At 39.2% G+C, this 20,160-nt stretch overlaps 1 protein-coding gene across 3 annotated transcripts in view; it reads left to right on the plus strand.

The window, feature by feature from the left end:
• Positions 1–18,379, plus strand: part of SLC36A4 (solute carrier family 36 member 4) — a 107,196-nt gene extending 88,817 nt beyond the window's left edge. For 2 of the 3 annotated variants that reach the window (XM_040584011.1, XM_040584012.1), the window contains exon 11: positions 17,956–18,379. In XM_040584011.1, the coding sequence (XP_040439945.1) occupies positions 17,956–18,263 (308 nt within the window). In that variant the 3' untranslated portion in view covers positions 18,264–18,379. Of the gene's footprint in view, positions 1–189; positions 327–17,955 lie in introns of those variants that run through there. The other variant, XM_040584013.1, reaches the window with a different exon arrangement.
• The last annotated feature ends 1,781 nt before the right edge of the window (positions 18,380–20,160 follow it).

A 20,160-nucleotide genomic window follows, 5' to 3' on the forward strand; every position in this document is an offset into this window, starting at 1 on the left:
ATACAGAATCTGTTGGTTTGTGATACTGGGGTGTTGTGGTTTTTTTAATCTACCAAAATTATAAGTAACTGTACAATGGTAAGTTGTCATTAATTAAAGAAAACATCTTAAACATTGTAGCAGAGGTTTAAGCCATTCTGAGCCTTTTTTTCTTTTTTTTTCTTTTTTTTTTTTTTTTTTGGTATTTAGCAGAGTTAACACAGCTCAGGAGGAAGTTGTGTGGAACTGGTTTTGGTATGGGAGTTAAAGATAAAACAAAAGTCTTCAGTCTTCTGATGGAGAAGCTTTGAAGAAGATTTTTAAGGGGTAATATTTGAAGAAAATTAAACTAGAAAATTACAACAGTAATCTTTTAGTAAAATCTCTTTGTCTTGGTGTATGAGCAGCCAGCTGAATTGATGGCTTTTATCATGGCTGAAGCTCTCCTTTAGGTTTTGTTTGGCTTTGCATTGTTACTGATTTTCAGCGTATCGCTGTTTTGTTGTCCTTTCAGTGGTAGGTTACAGCTTACATGTTAGAAATTCTTAAAAAAACCCCTTACTTTTATGACTGAAAATAGATGTTCACAGAATGTGCCTGTCTCTTCATGGAAGCCAGTTTGCAGCAAAAGAACAAATGAGGCCCACGGAGATGAGTTCTCTGTTTTAGAGCGCTAAATAAGTAAGTCTACTTTTTTAAGCTGTCTCGTTAAAGAAAGCATAAATTTCTGGTGTTTCTATTTATTTATATTTCTCTGCATAGGAAATAATGAAGTCTGAAGAATTTACTCAGTAAAGTCCCAGGAATTTTAGATACAGCAGCCCTAGGCAAAATTCTTGTATCTCATACATCTTTATCATGTCAGACTTGTGCTGCTGAATGGATCTGTATTTCTTGTGGTATCCCCTTATGAATGTGGGTTAAGGAAAGGGAAGCCTAACTTTCATACTTATTTCTCCTTCGTTTCATTGGGATTTGTCACAAACTGTTTTCCCTTTCTTGCAAAGTTGTATCTGTATTTTCAGTGTCATTCAGTCAGCCCGGAGTGACATGAGTGTTCGGTCAAGTGGTCTTCCCTGTGGCTCTGGCTTTAAAGAAGGATGGGATAGCCAATGAATCCCTTAATTAATTTTCCTCTTCGCAAGCAGAATATTTATGTAGCCAATAGAGATATGAAAGCTAATTAGTAAGTTGGAAGATGCTGAACGTTGTCCTCTCCTGTTGAGGAGGCAGCTCAGTAAAGTTAAACATTTTAGTTAAAGAGTAGTTCAGCTTTGGGAAAAAGTAAGTACAGAAATGTTCAGGAACACCAGCTGAGCAGTATTTGCTCAAATAAATTCCTCTGAGTAACTGACAATGAAGTCTATCGAGTACTTAATAGGGAGACTTATGCTGTTACTTAATATACTTTTGATAGCAATTTAGATACAATTCTGGGTTGTTTTCAGATATATGCTATAAATAAGAACTATCAAGCAAGCCACAAAGCAAGGGAACAAATATGGCTGGGGAGCAAAGTAATTCTGTGAGGAAAGAAATTTGAAAAGTATTGTCAAAAAACCTTGAGAGTGTTCGTTTCGCTTCAGGAATGTATGTAAAATGTGGAGCAAAACGCTATGAGATGCTGTTACCAGTCTTTGCAACTTACATACAGAAACCATTTGTCCTTTGGAGGATTGCTTTCTAACTCAAAGAAGGAAACAAGATGAGAATCACTAGCCAGCTATGGTCTATGGAATTTCATTTCTCTTTATGCTGTCCTTACAATAAGCTCGAAGGAAATGGTCTGAACTGGTACAGCTAACTGATTGGGAAAATGTTTCAAGCACTGATGGACACATGTTTTAATGTCTTAGCTACATGCAGCACATGAAAGATTTCACTCCTGAACAAGAAGGAAGAAGATCTGGATACATTTTGTATTTACAGGTTGTTGACATGTGGTTTTAATTTTCTAGTGGTGATTATTTTTCCTACCTGTAAGTAGACTGGCAAGATACTCAACTGTGACTCAAGTAGAGGCAAACTGTGGTCCAGTGGATTCCCTGCTATGGATGCTGTCCATGCAGAAGGGTCACTGGAGAGTTGCACCGGGTCTGCGTGGCCGGGTGTCAGTACTGGTGGGCTGGGGGGCAGCTCCCCCCATGGCTGCCAGAGCCAATGCCAGCCGGCTCCAGGGGCAATGCCGTGGGGAGAAGGGCTTGAGAAGAGCAGGGAAAATAGCTGCTAGACAACAAGCCAGGGTCAGCCCACCGCAAGAACTGACACACACCTTCTGTGCATTACGTGCGTGCGGCACTCTGAGTATCACTGAACCGACAAGGGATACTTAGGTAAGATTTGGTCCACGTTTGAGAGTGCCAGGGAGTCAGCGGTTGCATTCCTCCAGCAGTGCTGCTTGGTGGGAGCAGACCGTTTTCCTGGAGAAGGTGGGGAAAGTCCAGTCAGCACCTCCGAGGGACAGCAGTGTTGTGTGAGCTTATGTAAAAAATGAGTGAAAACTGTTCTTTCCCGTCTGTATTGCTAGGTTAACATGAGAGAGGATTTAAAGTTTGAATAGTGAAATACCATATTTAATGGATATGGAGAGAAAAAAATTCAGAAATCAATTGGAAGCCTCTTGAAATGAGCCCCAGCAGGACATCTGCTGCTAAGGTGGGGTTGCAACTAGCAGGAGGTCCTGAATGCAGACTTCTAATTAGAAAAGGTTTCTATTTTAAAAATAATTTCCTAATTTATATAGATGGTGGAAATTTTTTTTCCTCATGCACTGATAGATCGTTTTGCAGAGAGTCAAATGTGCAGTTTTTCTGTCAAGACCCTAGGAATGATAGGTAGATTGCAGGTAAGCCTTTTGAAGATTGCAGTGGGTAAAGGTAGGGAAAGCATTTCTTGAAAAATATTTGAGAGCTTTTTCACTGTATATTGAAAACAATTAGCAGTAAAGAAAATACTGAGGGCCATTGAAGTACAACTTTTCTGCTAGTTTGTATACAGGCATCCTAGTGCTTCTTTTTCTTTTCAAGAGAAGTGAAACATTTCTTTGCTTTAAATTGTTTCTTAAAAAAAATATTTCATAGCTGGAATTAATCACTCCAGGCATTTTCTTTGCTTAGTGCTTCAAATAAGCACAAAAGCTAAAATATTAATGATGTCTTAGTGTTATTCAAGATTGGTGGCTTGATAAGTTGATCCTCACAACTGGTTTTCAGATGTCTGTCTTGTTTTATAAAGCATTGGAGAGCAATGGCTGGGTGATAGCAGCTTCTTGTGTCTTCTGAACTGCTGTCATTAAAAATTAACAATTTTTACATATTTATTTTGTTTCCTCTACACTTACTGTGTGTAACGGGCAGCAAATTTGACTTGAAATTTTGAGATACAGATGGAACAGTATGAGAATTAAGTCCTTCATGACTTCATTATGACTTGGGACTTTAAAGATCACTTGTCATAACAGCAGTACATAGCCTTAAAACGTCAGAGCAAAATCAAGTAAGAATGTATAGCATATTTAAATGAATTACATCCTTGCAGTGTTGCATTTTCACATTACTGTTTTATTTTCTTTTTATGGGATTTTCCTTTCCCGGCTTTATTGAAACACTGCAACTCACTGTGAAAGGGGAAGATTCTTACAAACGAATGGCTGTATGCTCTGCTCATGTGGATATACTTGATCAATTCATGACATAAGCAGAAAGGCTGGATAGGACCTTGTCATTCACTCTTTCTCCTCATTGAAGGGCTTTCTTAATCCAAAAAGAATCACTTACCTTGGAAGTGGGTAAGATACTTTGTGATAACAAAAGAGAGGGATAAAAATCTGAGCATCCTTAGTACAAAAACGGTTCTTAATTTCATTTGTAACAGATCCTTCAAGGTCTTTGGGAGAGCATCTCATACACCTCACTGAGATGAAGTCTGTAAAAGCAATCCAGTCTTGAATTTGTGCCTAATCTGTCCATATTCACTGCAATTAAGTACATATTTCTTGCTATACCTTTTTGCAGTAACAGAAGTTAGGGTTTTTTTATATAATAATCTACATTATATAACATGCAAATTTCAAAAATACTTTCAAAAATACATAACACTTTAATAATTAGTTATAATTACCCAATAAACATACTGGGTAAATTAGTCCATGGGGTACACGCTAAATTTTGTATTTACACAAATACAGAGCATTACCACTGAGGTACAGATATTCGCTAATGGGGCTGAGAACAAAATTTTGACCTACTGTGTTTTCTGACCACATTTAAGACTCCTACACAGTGCTCTGCAGTGTTCAGCTATGCCTAACCTATAAAATAATGAATTTCTCTGACATGCTGTTTATATTCAAAATTAATCCAACCATATTTTTTTTGTTTATCCGCAAAAGCAACAGTCGATACTGATTTACCTTGCCATAAGCCCCTTTTAGTTAGATTCACATCTACTATATTTTTTCATCCTTTTTCTTTGTCTTACGTTGGAAAATCCTCTTAGTCCATTCTATGTATAGTTTGATATTACCATTCTTCTGTGAGTTTTCATAATTCCTTTTTCTTGTTTCTTTCCTGACTTCTTTAGAGGAAAACTAATGAGAGTAAATTCTTCCCCATCTGATCTATAAACAGCAGTATCATCTCTTCTAATTGAAAAAACTTCTGGGAATTTTATGTTCTTAATAATTCACTTGTTTTCTAAATTAATTCTTGTACTGACAATGGGTAGATCAATATTCTAACTCCATGGTTATAATCACATCCTTAAATCAGTGTCTAGAAAGCTCTTGGCAAGAAATAAACTGCTCCCTCAATTTGAGAGTAAAGCAGTGCTCCAGCATCCACATCAATGTTTTGGGAACAAAAAGCAGTGTAAGATCTTTCCTGTACTTACCCCACAAGGTTAGTTTTGTTTAACAAAAGCACTCTAAATTTGTTTATTATATTGTAAATGCAGTGTGATCCAGAGGTAACAATGAAGTCAATGCAGCAATGTTTTTGACAGTAAAAAGTTAGGGGTTTGATGAATTTCAAACATACTGTAATTCACTTTTTTGTGTTAGTTTACACTATCTTTAGTAATGCAAAGACCACAGACAGCCAATGTACATAGTAATTTCCACAAGAACATTCCAATAAATTTTAGGTAATGCAAGCATTTGTATCAGAGTATGGAGATGGTATTACATACTCTCAAGATTTCTTGTTGTCTTTGTTAGTTGATCTAATTAAGACAGCTAATTTGGGGCTTATCAGAAGTAAAATAAATCTTAGCAATGATGTGACAATGAAATTTGCTTTTATTGCTGTTAGGAAGTGACAAGTGTTAACAGTCATGCAAAAAGGACATTATTTGGGAAGTCTGTTAGCTAGAAGAAAAAGATGAATATATGATTGCTGGCAATCAAAATAGTTTTATGCAAACTTGATCTTTCCAATTAAATGTGATTACTTATTTCTGTGGGATTACTAGATTTAAAATAATTTATAAAGAGACAGATTTAAATTTAGGTTATCATCACACAAAATTATGGTAATTTATCATTGTAAAGTAACCATTTCAGATTAAATAAGTAGTGATTATATCTCATAAAGAAGCTGTCATTGAGGCCAGATACAGAATTCAGGCTATTTTTAAAGAACTGTCTAGTGGAATCAGTACTAAATGTGACACTAGTTGGTGTTTTTGCCCATCATCTGAAAATTAGAGTTAAAGCTGGTAGACTGCACAGACAATACAAAGAGCAACACAACAATAATGATGAACACATAGCACACAAGCATTTTGAATAATATTTTATATATTTGTGGGAAGATGGCATTCTAAGAAGAAAGGGAGGATAACGAGGGAAATAAGTATTTGATCCTGAACTCAATGTATGGTGGTGTGACTGAGGAAAGGACATAGTACTAATGTTTTTTAGGCAGAGGAGTGTCATACATTAATAACAGTCTACAACAAAAAAAGATGATGGAAAGTAGGCTTGATCGAAGGAGGATTACAAAAATCAGCTTATTGTCTTTACCAAAGAAATGGTTAAGTGACTTCTGATAGTGGATAGAGCTTTAATCACCAAGGCCAGACAGCAAAGGTTTCTTGTCTGGAGGTTAGCATCACACAAATTCGTATTAGAAAACACAAACTTCTAGTGTCAAGGGTACTTGGCCACAGAGGTTGCTCACCTGTGGAGGTAGTGTATGCTCCCAGCAGGGACGGTGTTTGGGTCTGTAAGGGGCTCTCTGTTTTAGGTGACTCAAGTGTAGGTACATGTATGTACAATGTTGTATAAATAAGTGAGTAGTGTAATTTCATTTGTGTTACATCTGTCAGTAAAAAGTCAACATCTAACGTATGGCCTAGGACATCAGGGGACTTGGCTAGGGAATCATTTTGATCTTATACCCTTTGTATTTTGTATTTTCTCGGGCACAGGTTTAAAAAGAGGGTAGATGATACTTATTTTCCAGACTCTTCTCTAGCTTGATGCTTAACACTGTCCTGAGCAATGGGAGCTGGCAAGCTTGACTTCTCTGAGATGTGGATATTGGGCTGGACTCATCTTTACAAGAAAATATTAAGCACCACCAAAATAGATCTTTGTTTCAAGGTCTGGAAGGGGCGTAAACATGGAGATATGAAATTTAGGGTCCCAAAGAGGTTCATGTGAGTAGTGGAATTTTAGGTGCTCAGCTTAGCTGCTGTGATAGTACTTGTGGATGTGTGTAGCAGCAAACCAGCTCCATAGTGGGCCTTTGTCCCAGACGGCCAGGATCGCACCATGAGTGATGCTATCCCTGGGTGTCACCATCACATAGCTCGTGCTAATTGAAAAGAAGCATGGTGGTTTTGAGGGACTGTCTGAATTGGCTTATGTTCTTCAGAGGGATGAGGCTTTCTCATAAAGCCATTTTTCCTGCAGTACTGAAACATGGTATTTTTTCCGAAGTTCAAGGGAGAATGTTCTCTAAAAGCTATGTCTAATATGAGCCCATGCTGAAACAGGTGAATTGAAGCCAATGCCTATGTTCTGTGTCTCCTTTCACATGTCCTTTTATGTTGATATTGAACTTCAGGGTAACAGAACAGTTTATACAATAAAAAAGAAAATCCTATTAACTTAATCGGTAATTGTTTAATTATACTGCTAAGTAAAATAATAATACCTAATATAAATTAAAGTTTATTTAATGACTTTTATCTGAAATCTTACTTTTAAACACTTTTTTTTTTTTTGAGAATGATAGGGACATTGAGTTTAAATATTAACTCAATAGTAACTGTTGGGGAAAAAAACTTATGGGGTTTTTTTCCCCCCTTGCAGACAATTAGATAATGATTATCTACAGAGCTCTAGGATAGACATCAGCGCCATGCTTCACGCTCATCTCCGATGAGCTATAACTGGAAGCATACTCGCTTGACTTACCAGATTTTTGCATCTTTATTTGGAATGCTCCCAGCAGGCACCATTTTTATTTTGGGTTACTGCTGCTTTCAAGGGTGTTGGCAGCGGTGGTGGTAATGCCTGCTAGTTAAAAAATAGCGTTATAGTGCAGTAATAGCTTATGTTTGATATTTAGTATTGCCTTTTATCCTGTGGGAGTCCATGCTGCTTTATAAAGTATTATTTACACATAATCATTTCACTGTCCACTTAAAAGCATTACCAAAAGATTATGGTAGAGTTTGGTATAGGAAGAAAACTACCCCAAAAATAGAATGCAGAGCATTTGAGGGTAGCCAAAAAAAAAAAAAAAAAAAGGTGCCTGATGGTGTAACACAAGCTCAGTTTCTTATTTACCATTTATTGTGTAGGTACATGGACAAGTAAGAGTAGAGCTCTTTGGTATCAGAGTTCCAGCATAAGTATTAAAGCTCTAACAGGTACTGCAGTTATGCTAAAGTTTATTATTATTATTATTTTCATATTGTTTTTATCTGTCACTGATGAAGGGCTTTACAAAGGAACTCACTGTTGTTGCCATCGTGATATGCCCAAAGCTACTGAACAACCCAGTGCAAGTGAAGCATACTGAAAACAGGTTTCCTGTGCACAGATTAAAAGCTTTATTTCTAAGGATATGGTGCGTTCCCTTTGCTTATGGAGATACAAAATTACAGGACCTACAATCCCAAACATTAGAACCGTGGGGGATTTATAAGCTGTTTGAGAGATCATCTTGTTCTGATGTTGAATAGACTTTCAACAGAGTGTTGAAAATAACTTTCATTGACCATTTCTTTAAACTAGCTGCACTAGTTTCCCCTGATGGACTGTGAAAATGTTAATTTTCAGCCTGTAGTCCATCAAGATGCTTTGTGCTCCTTTGCTGTCTTTCCTTCTCAGATAAGTGCTTATTTGGTGTGCTGCTGTTTCTGACCAAGCTACAGCCTGTGACTACAGCCTGTGCAGATCTGTCAAATTACTGGCCCTCACAAGTACTGGTTTTAAGAGAAAATTTCATGACATGAAGGCTGCCTTCTGTTTTATGTTGACTGTTATAGGGCAGGAAATTAAACTGTTTCATCCTTAAGTAAAAAGTCAATTTGAAATATAACTTCAGTTTACTGAACTTAGGAACAGTAGAAAACATGTTCATTTCAGAAAACTGCTTCCTTAGAAGCCATAATGACACTTACAGCTATATCATTTGTATGTTGGCAACACACACAGGTTTATAAGTGTGTTCTTTTCTTCAGAAGTGTTGAAATGGAGTTGTGTTTTAATACCCTGCAGAAATTCTGAGAATTCTGACAGAACTTCAGTAAATCAGCAATCCGGGGATCTTTTAAAAAAGAAACAACCCCCCCCCCCTAAACCAAAACTGACATAGCTTGAGTAATCTTCTGAATCAGGAATAAAATAAAATTTTTGGCAGATTTCTTAGGGTGACATAATTAACAGCATTATGTTTAGGAAAAGAAATTTGAAAGGTAATTTTATAGTTTTCACCTACAAACCCAGCGTCTGGGGCACTGGAAGTTGGATTTAAACTTCAATCCCTTGAGGAGAACATCAAACCTGAGTCCACCTATCCCGGTGTAACCACTAGGTGATTGTTTTCCCTCTCCCATCAAGCTGGAAAGATGATGGTGAGCTCTTTGAAAATGACGGCTAAAGGACAGTATGTGGCAGTACAGGTTTATGATATGCAGTCACATATTTATGTTGGGTATTGATTCACTTGGGTCACAGAAAATGAACAATGAGTGCTAAGGAGGATGATCCCTTCTCCTGGGCATGCATAGCACACAGCGGGTGTCTCCAGACATCTGGCAAAGTGTCCAGTGCAGCAAGCCCCAGCCCTGCAGCAAGTGCAGCTGGCTTGACATTGGTAGAAGATGGTGCTTCAGGCACACATGTGTGCCTGAAATTCCCTCTGCTGAGCTGGAAGCCACTAAGCCATCGGCAGTTGAGTTTTCCTATGTTACAAAGCAAGCTGCTCTCTCCCAACTTCACTTTGCAAGGTGAAATGTCAACAAATTAAGATTAAAAACATCTGCAGATGACCGCTTTTTTCTTTTTTCTTTTTCTTTTTTTTTTTTTTTTGATGGATTTGGACTGCAGACCATAATTCAGTATTTAATCTGCCTAAGCCTGTCAACACAGGGAGCTGAACCTCAACTAGCTACTGCACGTGATTCTCTCTGGGAAGCCAAGGCACTTGGCAGCTTGTTTTTACGGTATCATCAATCAACACAGCAGGCTGCAGCTAACTCATGCCTGTGACACCAGCTGTTGCAAAGCATTATTTTGGAAATGCATTGGTCATCCCACCACAGCATTGTTGTTATCTCCCTGTGGGCATTATCTTTTAATTTACTTTTGATATGTTGCAGTAAATTCTAAAGTTATTTATTAGCATGTTGGTAATAATATAGTACGCGTCATATGCAATAGGTACTGATCATACCAAAAAGCTCTGTGGTTTTGCAGCCCAAAATAAGCAGGCCAACTCAGATACTTAAAAACTACGTGAAAATCCAAGCATTTGCTTATTATGAAAAGATTTTAACATTGTATGAAATCAGAGCATGACTTCCCCTTTGAAAGTGGCTAAAAGTTCTCTGAGGACTAAAGTATTTGATTTGTAAGATACTTAGCACTGCTATTATTTAAATAAGCAACAATGGATATATTTTTAAGCCATTGTAAAAAAAAAAAAAATACCCTGTGAAGTATCAGTGTTAAAATACCAGTTTAATCCAGCTTTGAATCATGATTAAATATCAATGATTTAAGTTAATTTGGACTTAAATGTGTTGTCAGCCCACTTTCAGCACTACGACTTTGTGCTACAGGGATGTTTTTGTGAGACATTCGTATTGTAGTAAGGGCATTCTCATTTTCTAGGCTTAAAGAACATCATTCCTGTCATCTTAAGTGATCATTTCATGTTTATATCAATGACAGGAAACTTTTACTTTCCTTACTAGCCGTAGGATTTTTACCAGCCTCCAGGTAGACTATAAGCCATTAACCACTGTTCTTTTTGTCCAGTAAGTTTTATACTCATCTGCTTTCCCTCCATCCAGATGCAAGAGTATTGTGGCAGTGTCAAAGACTTCTGAAGTTGCGGTAAATGGTATTTACTGCTTTCCCCCCATTCATAAACCCAGTCATTGTACCAGAGAAGAAAATCAGGATGGTCAAGCATGACTTATCCTGCCTACATCCATTTTCTGTTCCCAGACACCCTTTTCTCCTTCACATGCCCAGAAAGTGCTCCAAGATGACTTGCTCCGTGATTTTTCCAGGGACCAAATTGAAGCTAGCTTGCCTGGATTACCCTGGGTTATTCTTTCGCCCTTTCTTGACGTTTCCTTTCCCCCAGTTACCAGGGAGCTCCCCCAGTTTCCATGACCTTTCAAAGACAACGTAGAGCGGTGTTAGGACACTGGCTAGTTCTCTTCAACACTCTTGGATGCAGCCTGTCATGTTCTGTATACCTTTATGGTTTGAGTTTTCTCAAGTATTTGCTGATTCAGTCCTCCTCCACTGATGGCAATTATTGATCTCTTTCACTGATGGCAGGGGCTGGGACGCTGACTGAGGCAAAGGCAGCACTGAGTACCTCAGCCTCACCTGTGTGTGCTGCCACCAAGCCCTACACCCCATTCAGCAGCAGGCTCACGCTGTCCTTCAGCCTTTTATTACCAATGTCCTTTAATTACCAATTACCAAGAACTTCTAAAAGTTCTTCTTACTGCCTTTGGCATCCCTTGGCTTCATCTGAATTTCAGCTTTCCTGAGACCATCCAGATACGTCCATGTGATATCTCTAAATTTCTCTTCTGTAGCATATCCCTGCTTCCATATCCTCTGTGCTGATTTTTTTTTAGGTTAGAGCTTTGTCATGACTTCCCTCCTGAGGCAAGCTGGTCTGATACATTTTCTTGTTTTGAAATTTTGCGAATTAATGTGTTCTTGCTAATGGAAGTTGTAGCACATACAACCCCACCCAAACACAGGTTAGAGCCTCTTAGCTCAGAAGTTTTATTAAAGTTATCCAGGACAGAATCTCTTTGTTCTGTAATTTATTTACAACATGGGGGGAGGAGAGTGAGCTAACAATCTGTTGTTTAAAAAATATTTAGTCCTTAGATGATAATTAGAGAGGATAATTTATCTGAGATAATTGTTACGATTTATGGCATCCTGATGGATTCTACTTTGACAAAAGGATTCCAGTAACATAGATATTTATTGTTATTTTAATCAGCTGTTCCTTTAATCATCTTTAATAAAGAAATGCAAAATTTAATTATGAAATAGGACCCTTAAAGGTGTCTTTGGCAATGTTTCTCCTTCATAGGTTTAGTATTTATGTTTAGTATTTATGGAGCTACATACTCATACATGTTTAGTGTTTATGGAGCTAAGTACAGTAGCTTCAGATTGAAGCTAAGTATGTTCAATGTAATCTTAATGACATTTTTGTTCACTGTAAATATATGATATATACATAAAAGGTATATAATGAGTTATTTTTATTTTCAAGGGTGAGGGCAAGACAAACTTTTTATATAAAATTATTTTAACTTGTTATTGCCTGAGTCTTGTTTTTGTTATGAGACAACAAAGTAGCCATGGCTCACTTGCCTACCTTCCTGTGACACAGTTTGATATACATAGTGCATCCAAGAGAACGATTGGGGAGTATAGAGTGATTACGCAAAGTGGAGCGACGGATGACTTTCCAGCAGCATCAGAAGCAGCATGGCTGGCTCCTCAAGGTTTAGCTGCTGCTCTCAACATTTTACTTCACCTCTGCTCCCAGTAGCAAAACCAGTCTTGTCCTTGGATGAGCAAATAGCAGTTTTTGCTTGTGCTTTTGGGAGGCCTTCAGCTGTCTCAGAGTTGCAATTTATTTTAAGAGACTGAGACAAAGAGTACAGAAGTTTAATTGCAGACTCATTTCTGGTGGGTCCACAGATTCACATGTCTGAAGGAGAGCGAGTGGTGGTGTCAACAGTGTCAGTACTGTAATGGTTTAGGATCATCCATTTGGAGCTCAATATTAATGAGTTTTGCTGTGTGCTTTACATTCATTTGTTGAATCTAGCTCCATATAGCAGTTATTTACATTACTTCGTGGAAGTATGTTTAAAAAAATTTCTATGAAAAAGTATTGGTAGCAAAGCTCAAATAAGTCTACTGCAGAGACAAATGGATAAATACAATGTTTCAAATGTAACAGTCCAACCTGATGTCACTTGTGAGCCCACGGTTTGTAGTTAATTAAACGGTGACCTGCATTTGCACATAATCCAGCATGTGCTGTGCCACGTACCTGTGCTTGCTGGTTTTATGAAGATCACCTGGTGTTGCAGCTCCAGGCAACCTGCAGCGTGATGAGTTTCCATAGTGTCTTGCTGCCTGGTTTGCTGTGTGCGTTTACTAAGCATCCAAGAAGCGTGCTTAGTAAAAAGGCATTAATTCTGAAGATCTGATGGGGGGCAGAAAGAACAGGATGAGGAGGCCAAGCAGTTTAGTAACTACCACTTTGACGTTTGACTAGGAGTGAGCAAGTCATGCTTAGTAGTCCTGAGGAGGTGAGCGGGGGGAAGAATCGCCTTATAGCCCCGTCACTGCTACTCCGTCCTTGTCCCTGTAAATTTGTAACTGCTCATGCAGCCTCCTCCTGCACGGGATTGTTGTGACACTGAATTCTGCTTAAAATGGGTGCGGGTCCTGGAAACTGAAGCCTGAACAAATTACACTACCTGAATTTTGGGATTGTGTAAAACGCAGACAGCTACTGGGGAGAGATGTATTAGTGGAGCATGGGGGGAGCACTGTTGTGGAAGGGGGCTCTCATACCAGTGGCATTAACCAATCCTTAGCCTTGACTGTTGGTATTTTAGGTAATCTATTAAGAAAACTGGACTCGGTGCCCCCATTAAATTGCTGTTTTGTCTGATGTCATTCTTTATGCATCTTTCTGCATAAGGAATAAAAAGACTAAATGCAAACCCTTTTGTAAATAGCTTTGAAATCTCTGATGCAAAGTGCTTGCTGTAAAAACAGAATTTACTTACGCATTTTTGAGAAACTGATAACGGAGGGCTCTGGGAAGGGATGGATCTGCCCATTCCCTAACTGGTTATTAGGGCTCTGCTGTGTGTCGGGGCAGAGTCCTGGATTACCTCTCACTGTGAAGGGTGAGGATATTTAAACCATCTTCTCCTGTATGAGTCTGGTCTTTCTAGTTTTTTTTCCACTAACAGGACAAAGCACTCATAAACAGTGAGTTGTAGCGTGAGGGCAAATGACGTGAAGTAGTTTCTGTCTTTGCATTCAGTATGTTGCAGGAAGATGATGATAAAAAGAGATTTTCATTCCAAAGGGAATAAAACCAAACCATATGATGTATATGGCTGTCCTGCGTGCAAGCTGTATCCCTTTTTCTCTCCAGTGTGAAAGTAGAATTTGTCACTTTGTAGTATAACTGCAGTTTATCTTCTGCTTTGTTCCTTTTTCTGTTCGGTTTTAGTTTTGAGATTGAGCTGGTATTTAAAAGCATGCTTTTTAAGAAACAGGGTTAAGAAAACTATTTTTGGTCAAGACTGACTCTAAATAATTTTTAAATAAATTATCCTCTGTATGTATCTTATAGTCTTTTGATGTCTTAATAGCTAAAACAAACACCAACTCAAACCCTATGTTAATTAGCCTTTCTAGCCAGAAAAAATAATTTTCTAATTCACAATTACATAGTATCAGGGTCTTTATCCAAAATCCTTTTTTTTTAAACTGCATCCATCAATATGTAGATTCCTTTCTACCTGTGTGCAAAGCTCTGTAAATTATTCACAAATGCTCTTAAGTGATTATTTGCATTAGTTTATTTTCAGATTAGTATCTACTACAGGTATCTACAGGTCTCATAGTCCTTTGTACTTATGTATCAATGCACAGTTTAGTTTTCACTGTGGACCTCTCAGAGAAGGCATTATTTTTTGTTACTTATTTAAACAAACAGCTTTTTATCGAAATACTAAATTTTTTAAGATTTTGTTATTCGTTTTTAAAATGTGGGGTTTTTTTAAATAGTGATGTAACATGTTACTTTTATGAAAGAGATAAATGATTTATTGTGGTTCTCTTAAGTAAGTCTGCAATGTCCAGCTGATGTCTGAAGTATAGCCCGCACTGTTTTGTCTGCCTGCAAGTCAAGGTGGAAGATATGACTCTTGTGCAGAGCATGGAAATACAGTTACACAGAAAACACAACACGGATCCCCTGCTCAAATGGCCACTTGAGAAGACATAGCTATATTGACTTTCTAGTTGCCCAGCCTGCACGTATAAACTCCTTGCACCCAAAGCTGCTAAGCCGTCTGGAGTAGTCTGTAGCAGAGAAATGGTTTTCTATTCTCTTAGCAGGTAAAGGAAAAAAAAAAATATCGGGCAATGTGGAAGAAAGTGTTGTGGAAAAGGAGAGGTGAGTTGGAGGAAAACGGGGAGGTGCTGCAGCAGGGGAGGGGATCCAGGAGACAATGCAGTAGGGAGAACGGAAGAGGATGCCGGTTTGACTGGCTGCTGCAGTAGGGAAGGATGGACAGAGAGCATAGCCTGGGATACGAGAAGAGGAAGGAGGATTCGGGCTGGCATTTTGAAGTGCCGTTTTGCCTACAGACAGGATTCTTTGGCAAATGTTTTGTTGGAGGCGTTTTTTCTTCCTGGAAGGGACTCTCTTCTTGTTGTAGGCATCTGCCTCTTTAAAATACAATTTTGGTTTATGCTTTTGGAAAGTTGTATGTGTGTCGGACACCCATCTTTAATACATCAATGCTCCAGTCATCTGATTTGGTCCTGGAAGAGTGGACAAAGATCAGGACGCGCTGACTTCCTGCAGAACAGGGACCTCTTCAGCACTGTCACTGCCTTTGAAGAAAACTGCTTGAGACAGTTATGTTGCTCTTCAACTATTTGAAATTGCCACTTCCTAGTAATAGCCAATATTTCTCATACTTAAGAAACCCTTGGTCTTTTTGACCATGCATATTTATAAAATCTGCTGTTAGGACAATTTGCTTGGGCCATACTACTGATCTGGTAACATACCTATTACTTCCTTTCTTCTGAGGTACATGTTCAAATACTGCTGACCTGTTGGGGTTTTTTTTGTCAGAATTATGTTTGAATACTTAGTACCAGATTTTAGATTTTACCTATCTGGAAGGTAATTTTTTACACTATTAATATTGTGTAGCTTATTTCTTCAGTTGAGATTCGCAGAGCTTATGAACCAGAAGGTTTCATGACTGTTGATAAAGGTTCAGAATTCCTTCTTGACACTGTATTTTTAAAACCCATGCAGGACAGGGAAAATCAGGCTCCTTACCTGCAGAAATGCCCCTTGTTTACTTCTAGGGACTGGGTAACTCTTTCTTAACTCTTGAGGACATGTTTTGGTAGGTAATAAACATGAGTTGTATTTCTCTTGTTTATTAGAGGATAAATAAGACACTAACTAAAACCTTGAAACACGTTTCCAACCTTCCTCCCACAGCAATATCCAGATTCATATAAATCTATATGAGCCAGGCAAACATTTGATGAGATCCAAACCAACACTCAGCATTTTGCTTTTCTGTAACCTGAAGCAATTATGAACTGCAGGGGGGGTCCAATTAAAAAAATATGAAAAATATTCTCATTATTTGTATTAAAGCAGGATGTTTCAAACAAAACTATGAAGTATAAATTAATGAGTACCTTCTAAATTCAGGACATATGTAGAATTGAAAGAGTCTATTACAGAAGTTGAAAAATCTATATTTAATGCATACACCCACTACATCTATTAAACTGGCAAGATAATAAATGTGCAGCCCTCCCTTTTACTTCAGAAGAACATGTTCAACATATTCATTAGCTGAGAGTCTTACCAGTCATTGCCAAAATACTTCACTTTTCAATTACTTATGGACTGTGCATTGCTGTACAAATATCAAGCATGCTAGCCAGTCGTTCTGGTCTGAGCACTCATCCCATATTGTTTGGGCATTCACGGTGCCTGCTTTCATGGCTTGGATGGCGTTCTTCCTGATTGCTTCCTTCTTTGTCTTGATGAGAACCGATAGAAAATGGCAAGCAGGCAGATGCTGCGGATGTTTACGCTAATGTCTGACAGCTAGAAGGTGATATATTCATGGAAGGGAAAAAAGACATTTCCTTGGGTTAGGGCTCTAAAAGGTAGGGGATCTCTTCTCCAGCCTGGAGAAGAGACGGCTGAGAGGGGATCTCATCAATGTCTACAAGTATCTTAAGGGTGAGAGTCAAGAGGATGAGGCCAGGCTCTTTTCAGTGGCGCCCAGCGACAGGTAATGGGCACACACAACAGGTTCTACCTGACTAGCTTCTTTCCCTTGAGGGTGACAGAGCCCTGCACAGGCTGCCCAGAGATGCTGTGGGGTCCTCTGCTCTGGAGACATTCGGAACTTGCCTGGGCGTGATCCTGTGCAGCCTGCTCTGGGTGACCTTGCTTTAGCAGGGGTTGGACAAGATGACTTCCAGAGGTCCCTTCCAACCCTGACCACTCTGTGATTCTATGACGTACCGTGAATCATATGGAGACATGGGCTCAGTTAACCTTTGAAAGCTGGTTTCTAATAAAGGACTCAAAACATACATGTCAGCTGGTGTATCTGAGTTAATAGCAGGGTCCCTTGCCTAGGCTTTCCGGCTGAAGGGGTTAAAACCAGAAGTGGTTGTTGCCCAGCATGGTGGATTCTGTTTCTATGAATGGTACAGTTTCAGGTGGTGAGACCAGCCATACCATGCTAAAAGGCTTAGTGGGTCTTTTGTTCAGACTCATCTCTTGGAAGAGCTAAATTCTCATTTAGTTAAGCGGGCAACTCTTATAGTAGCATTTAGAAACTGAATGCAATTGTATAGACCAAGATTTCTCAAGAGGCAAGTTTGTAGGTAAAAGTGATTTAAATGATTATGAAACTGCCAAGTGACCAACAAGTTTGGTTCATTTTGAATAATTTTATGTCACTTTTAGATTATTAGTAATATATAATAATTAATAGGGATGCATTTTTGTCCACTGTCTCCTAGGCAGCATGCAACAGCCCCTTGCCCTGCTCTTCCTCAACTTTATTCTTTCATCTTAAAAACCCAACAACTACTAAAAAACTGAAACGGCTCCATACAGTTTCATATTTCTCATTTCTCTACAATTTGTGCACCAGAATTTTTTACCTGCTAAGTACAAGAACACCTTAGCTTGAAGCTCTGCCAGCTTGTGTAAAAATTCAGAATCAAAACTGAGTATCTCACATGAGTACGAAGGTGTATCTTACAAATACGTGCATTGATCTGTATAGATGCCACTTGTAGCTGGAAAATTAGTGAATGATAGAACTTTTTAAAAAGCCTGAGCCACTAGATTATGTGTGTGTTGCAGTTTTGTTTTTCATGAGGATATTAAATCTGAAGCCACTGTTACTTTTGTGTTTTAGGTGCTGTAGCGATTTTGATCCCTCGCCTAGACCTGGTGATTTCTTTTGTCGGAGCTGTCAGCAGCACCACTCTGGCACTGATTCTGCCGCCTCTGGTTGAAATTCTCACTTTCTACAAGGAAAACCTAAGTTTATGGATGATATTTAAAGACATTTTTATAGCTGTCATTGGAGTTGTTGGATTTTTAACAGGGACGTATGTGACAGTTGAAGAAATAATTTATCCTGCACCCACAGTTCTAGTTAATTCAACAGAGAGCATCTCTGTGGGTTTAAATGCTACAGACTTGGTGACTGGTTTAAAGTAATAACTGGGTGCTGTGAGCTATTTTGTTCCTTGACAGGAGTTCTTAGATGGATGGCAGACCTATGTGTGGCACATATTCCAGTGTATTTTACATAAATTTTTGAAAGATAACATGCAGCCCTTCCTCATTCTGTTGTTTGTTCTTTCCTTCATTCCTTCCCATTGCTACCTGAATTAATAACCCCATGTGCTCTCAACCTCTGCCTTACCTAGTGAAAAACTGAGTTGATGTCAGGATTTAAAATATATACATGAATATAGGAAGGAAATATGATTGTAAGTTATTTACAAGAAAAAAAGAAGAATTCTTATAAAGATAAAAAAGTCAAGATGCTTTCCTCTTCAGAAGGGGTGGAAGCCAGTCCATTCATCATAACCAGGCAGCAAGTCTGTTAAGTCACTACTGTTTTCCCTCCAACTCCGTTGTAGGGGTTGGAGTGGGAGCTCGGCGATGCATAGGCCTTCTCTTGGCTGTCTCTGACAGGGGGAATTGCACCCCAGTGAACAGAGATGCTTTCATTTTAAAAAAGGGCAGCTGTGTTTTCAATTTCTGTTGTGGGAACCTAGACGTTTGCCATGGAGAAGTGTTCGGGTAGTTGCAGTTGCCTGGCTCTGGTTCCTGGGAGTCAGTGTGTCTGGAATTGGAGTGCTCTGCGCAGAACCTGTGACCCTCTGTTGTGATTTAACCCCAGCTGGCAATTGAATACCACGCTGCTGCTCAGTCACTCCCCGCTCACCCAGAGGGATGGGGAGGAGAATCGGAAAGGAATGTAAAATTCAGGGGTTGAGGTAGGAACAATTTAGCAATTGAAATAAAATGGAACCAAAAGAACAATAATAATATTAACAATGACAGTTATAATGAAAAGGAGGGAGGCTGGCGGGGGAATGAAATCCAGAGGGAAGGGAGGAAAGAAAACAAGTGACGCACAATACAGCTGCTCACCACCTGCTGACCCATGCCCAGCCAACAGCCACCCACCCCACCCACCCCATTTATATACTGAGCATGATGCCCCATGGTATCTTTTCCTAGTTCAGGTCACCCTTTGGCTAGTTCAGGTCACTTGTCCTGGCTGTGTCCCCTCCCAGTTTCCCGTGCCCCCCCCCCTCAGCCCTCTCGCTGGCAGGGCTGAGAAACTGGAAAGTCCTTGACTGAGTATAAACATCACCCAGCAACAACCAAAACCATCAGTGTGCTACCAACGCTGTTCTCACACCAAATCCAAAACACAGCACTGCACCAGCTACTAACAAGAAAATTAACTCTGTCCCAGCTGAAACCAGGACACACTTACTCAGTCTTTTCACACTGGCTCCAAGGGATGTTCTTCAAGCAATTGGAAGGACCAAGCCCTCCCTGGTTACTACAGCAGACCACTGCTGGTGGTGGGCTCCATGTCAGTAAGTACAAAAGCATTTTTTCATGCTGACCATCTTAAGATTTAAGCTGACAAATGGGCAAGACTGTAAGGTAAGGTTTAGAGGTAAAGGCTGCATCTTTTATTAGACCAAAAGGTAGCTAGTTAGGAGCGTTCTTGCCATCTTATATGATCTGTTACTATATGTTCCCATACGTGAGCTGTTCAGCATGGCCAGACCCCTGCTACTGGGAAATGGCAACTGTGATGCTCAGTAGAGCCACAAAGGTCTGACTGTCCAGAGCAGCTTAAAGATTCATGATGTTAATTTCTGTAGGAGGAAGGAAAGGATGTGACACTACTTTCTAGAATGGAGCTTGTCCCATACATTCATACATAGAAGCTGGGGGTTATTTGTGAAAGAAATTGTGATTTCACAGCACTGTGAGCTGGGGGGGAGCACCGAGGATGTCTGTATTGAAGCCCTTTCCTCCTCAAGCGCACCACCTGCCTGGAGGTTGTCTGAAGAAGTGACTC

The sequence above is a fragment of the Falco naumanni genome, chromosome 2 (genome assembly GCF_017639655.2).
Source record: "Falco naumanni isolate bFalNau1 chromosome 2, bFalNau1.pat, whole genome shotgun sequence".
Classification (NCBI taxonomy): Eukaryota; Metazoa; Chordata; class Aves; order Falconiformes; family Falconidae; genus Falco; species Falco naumanni.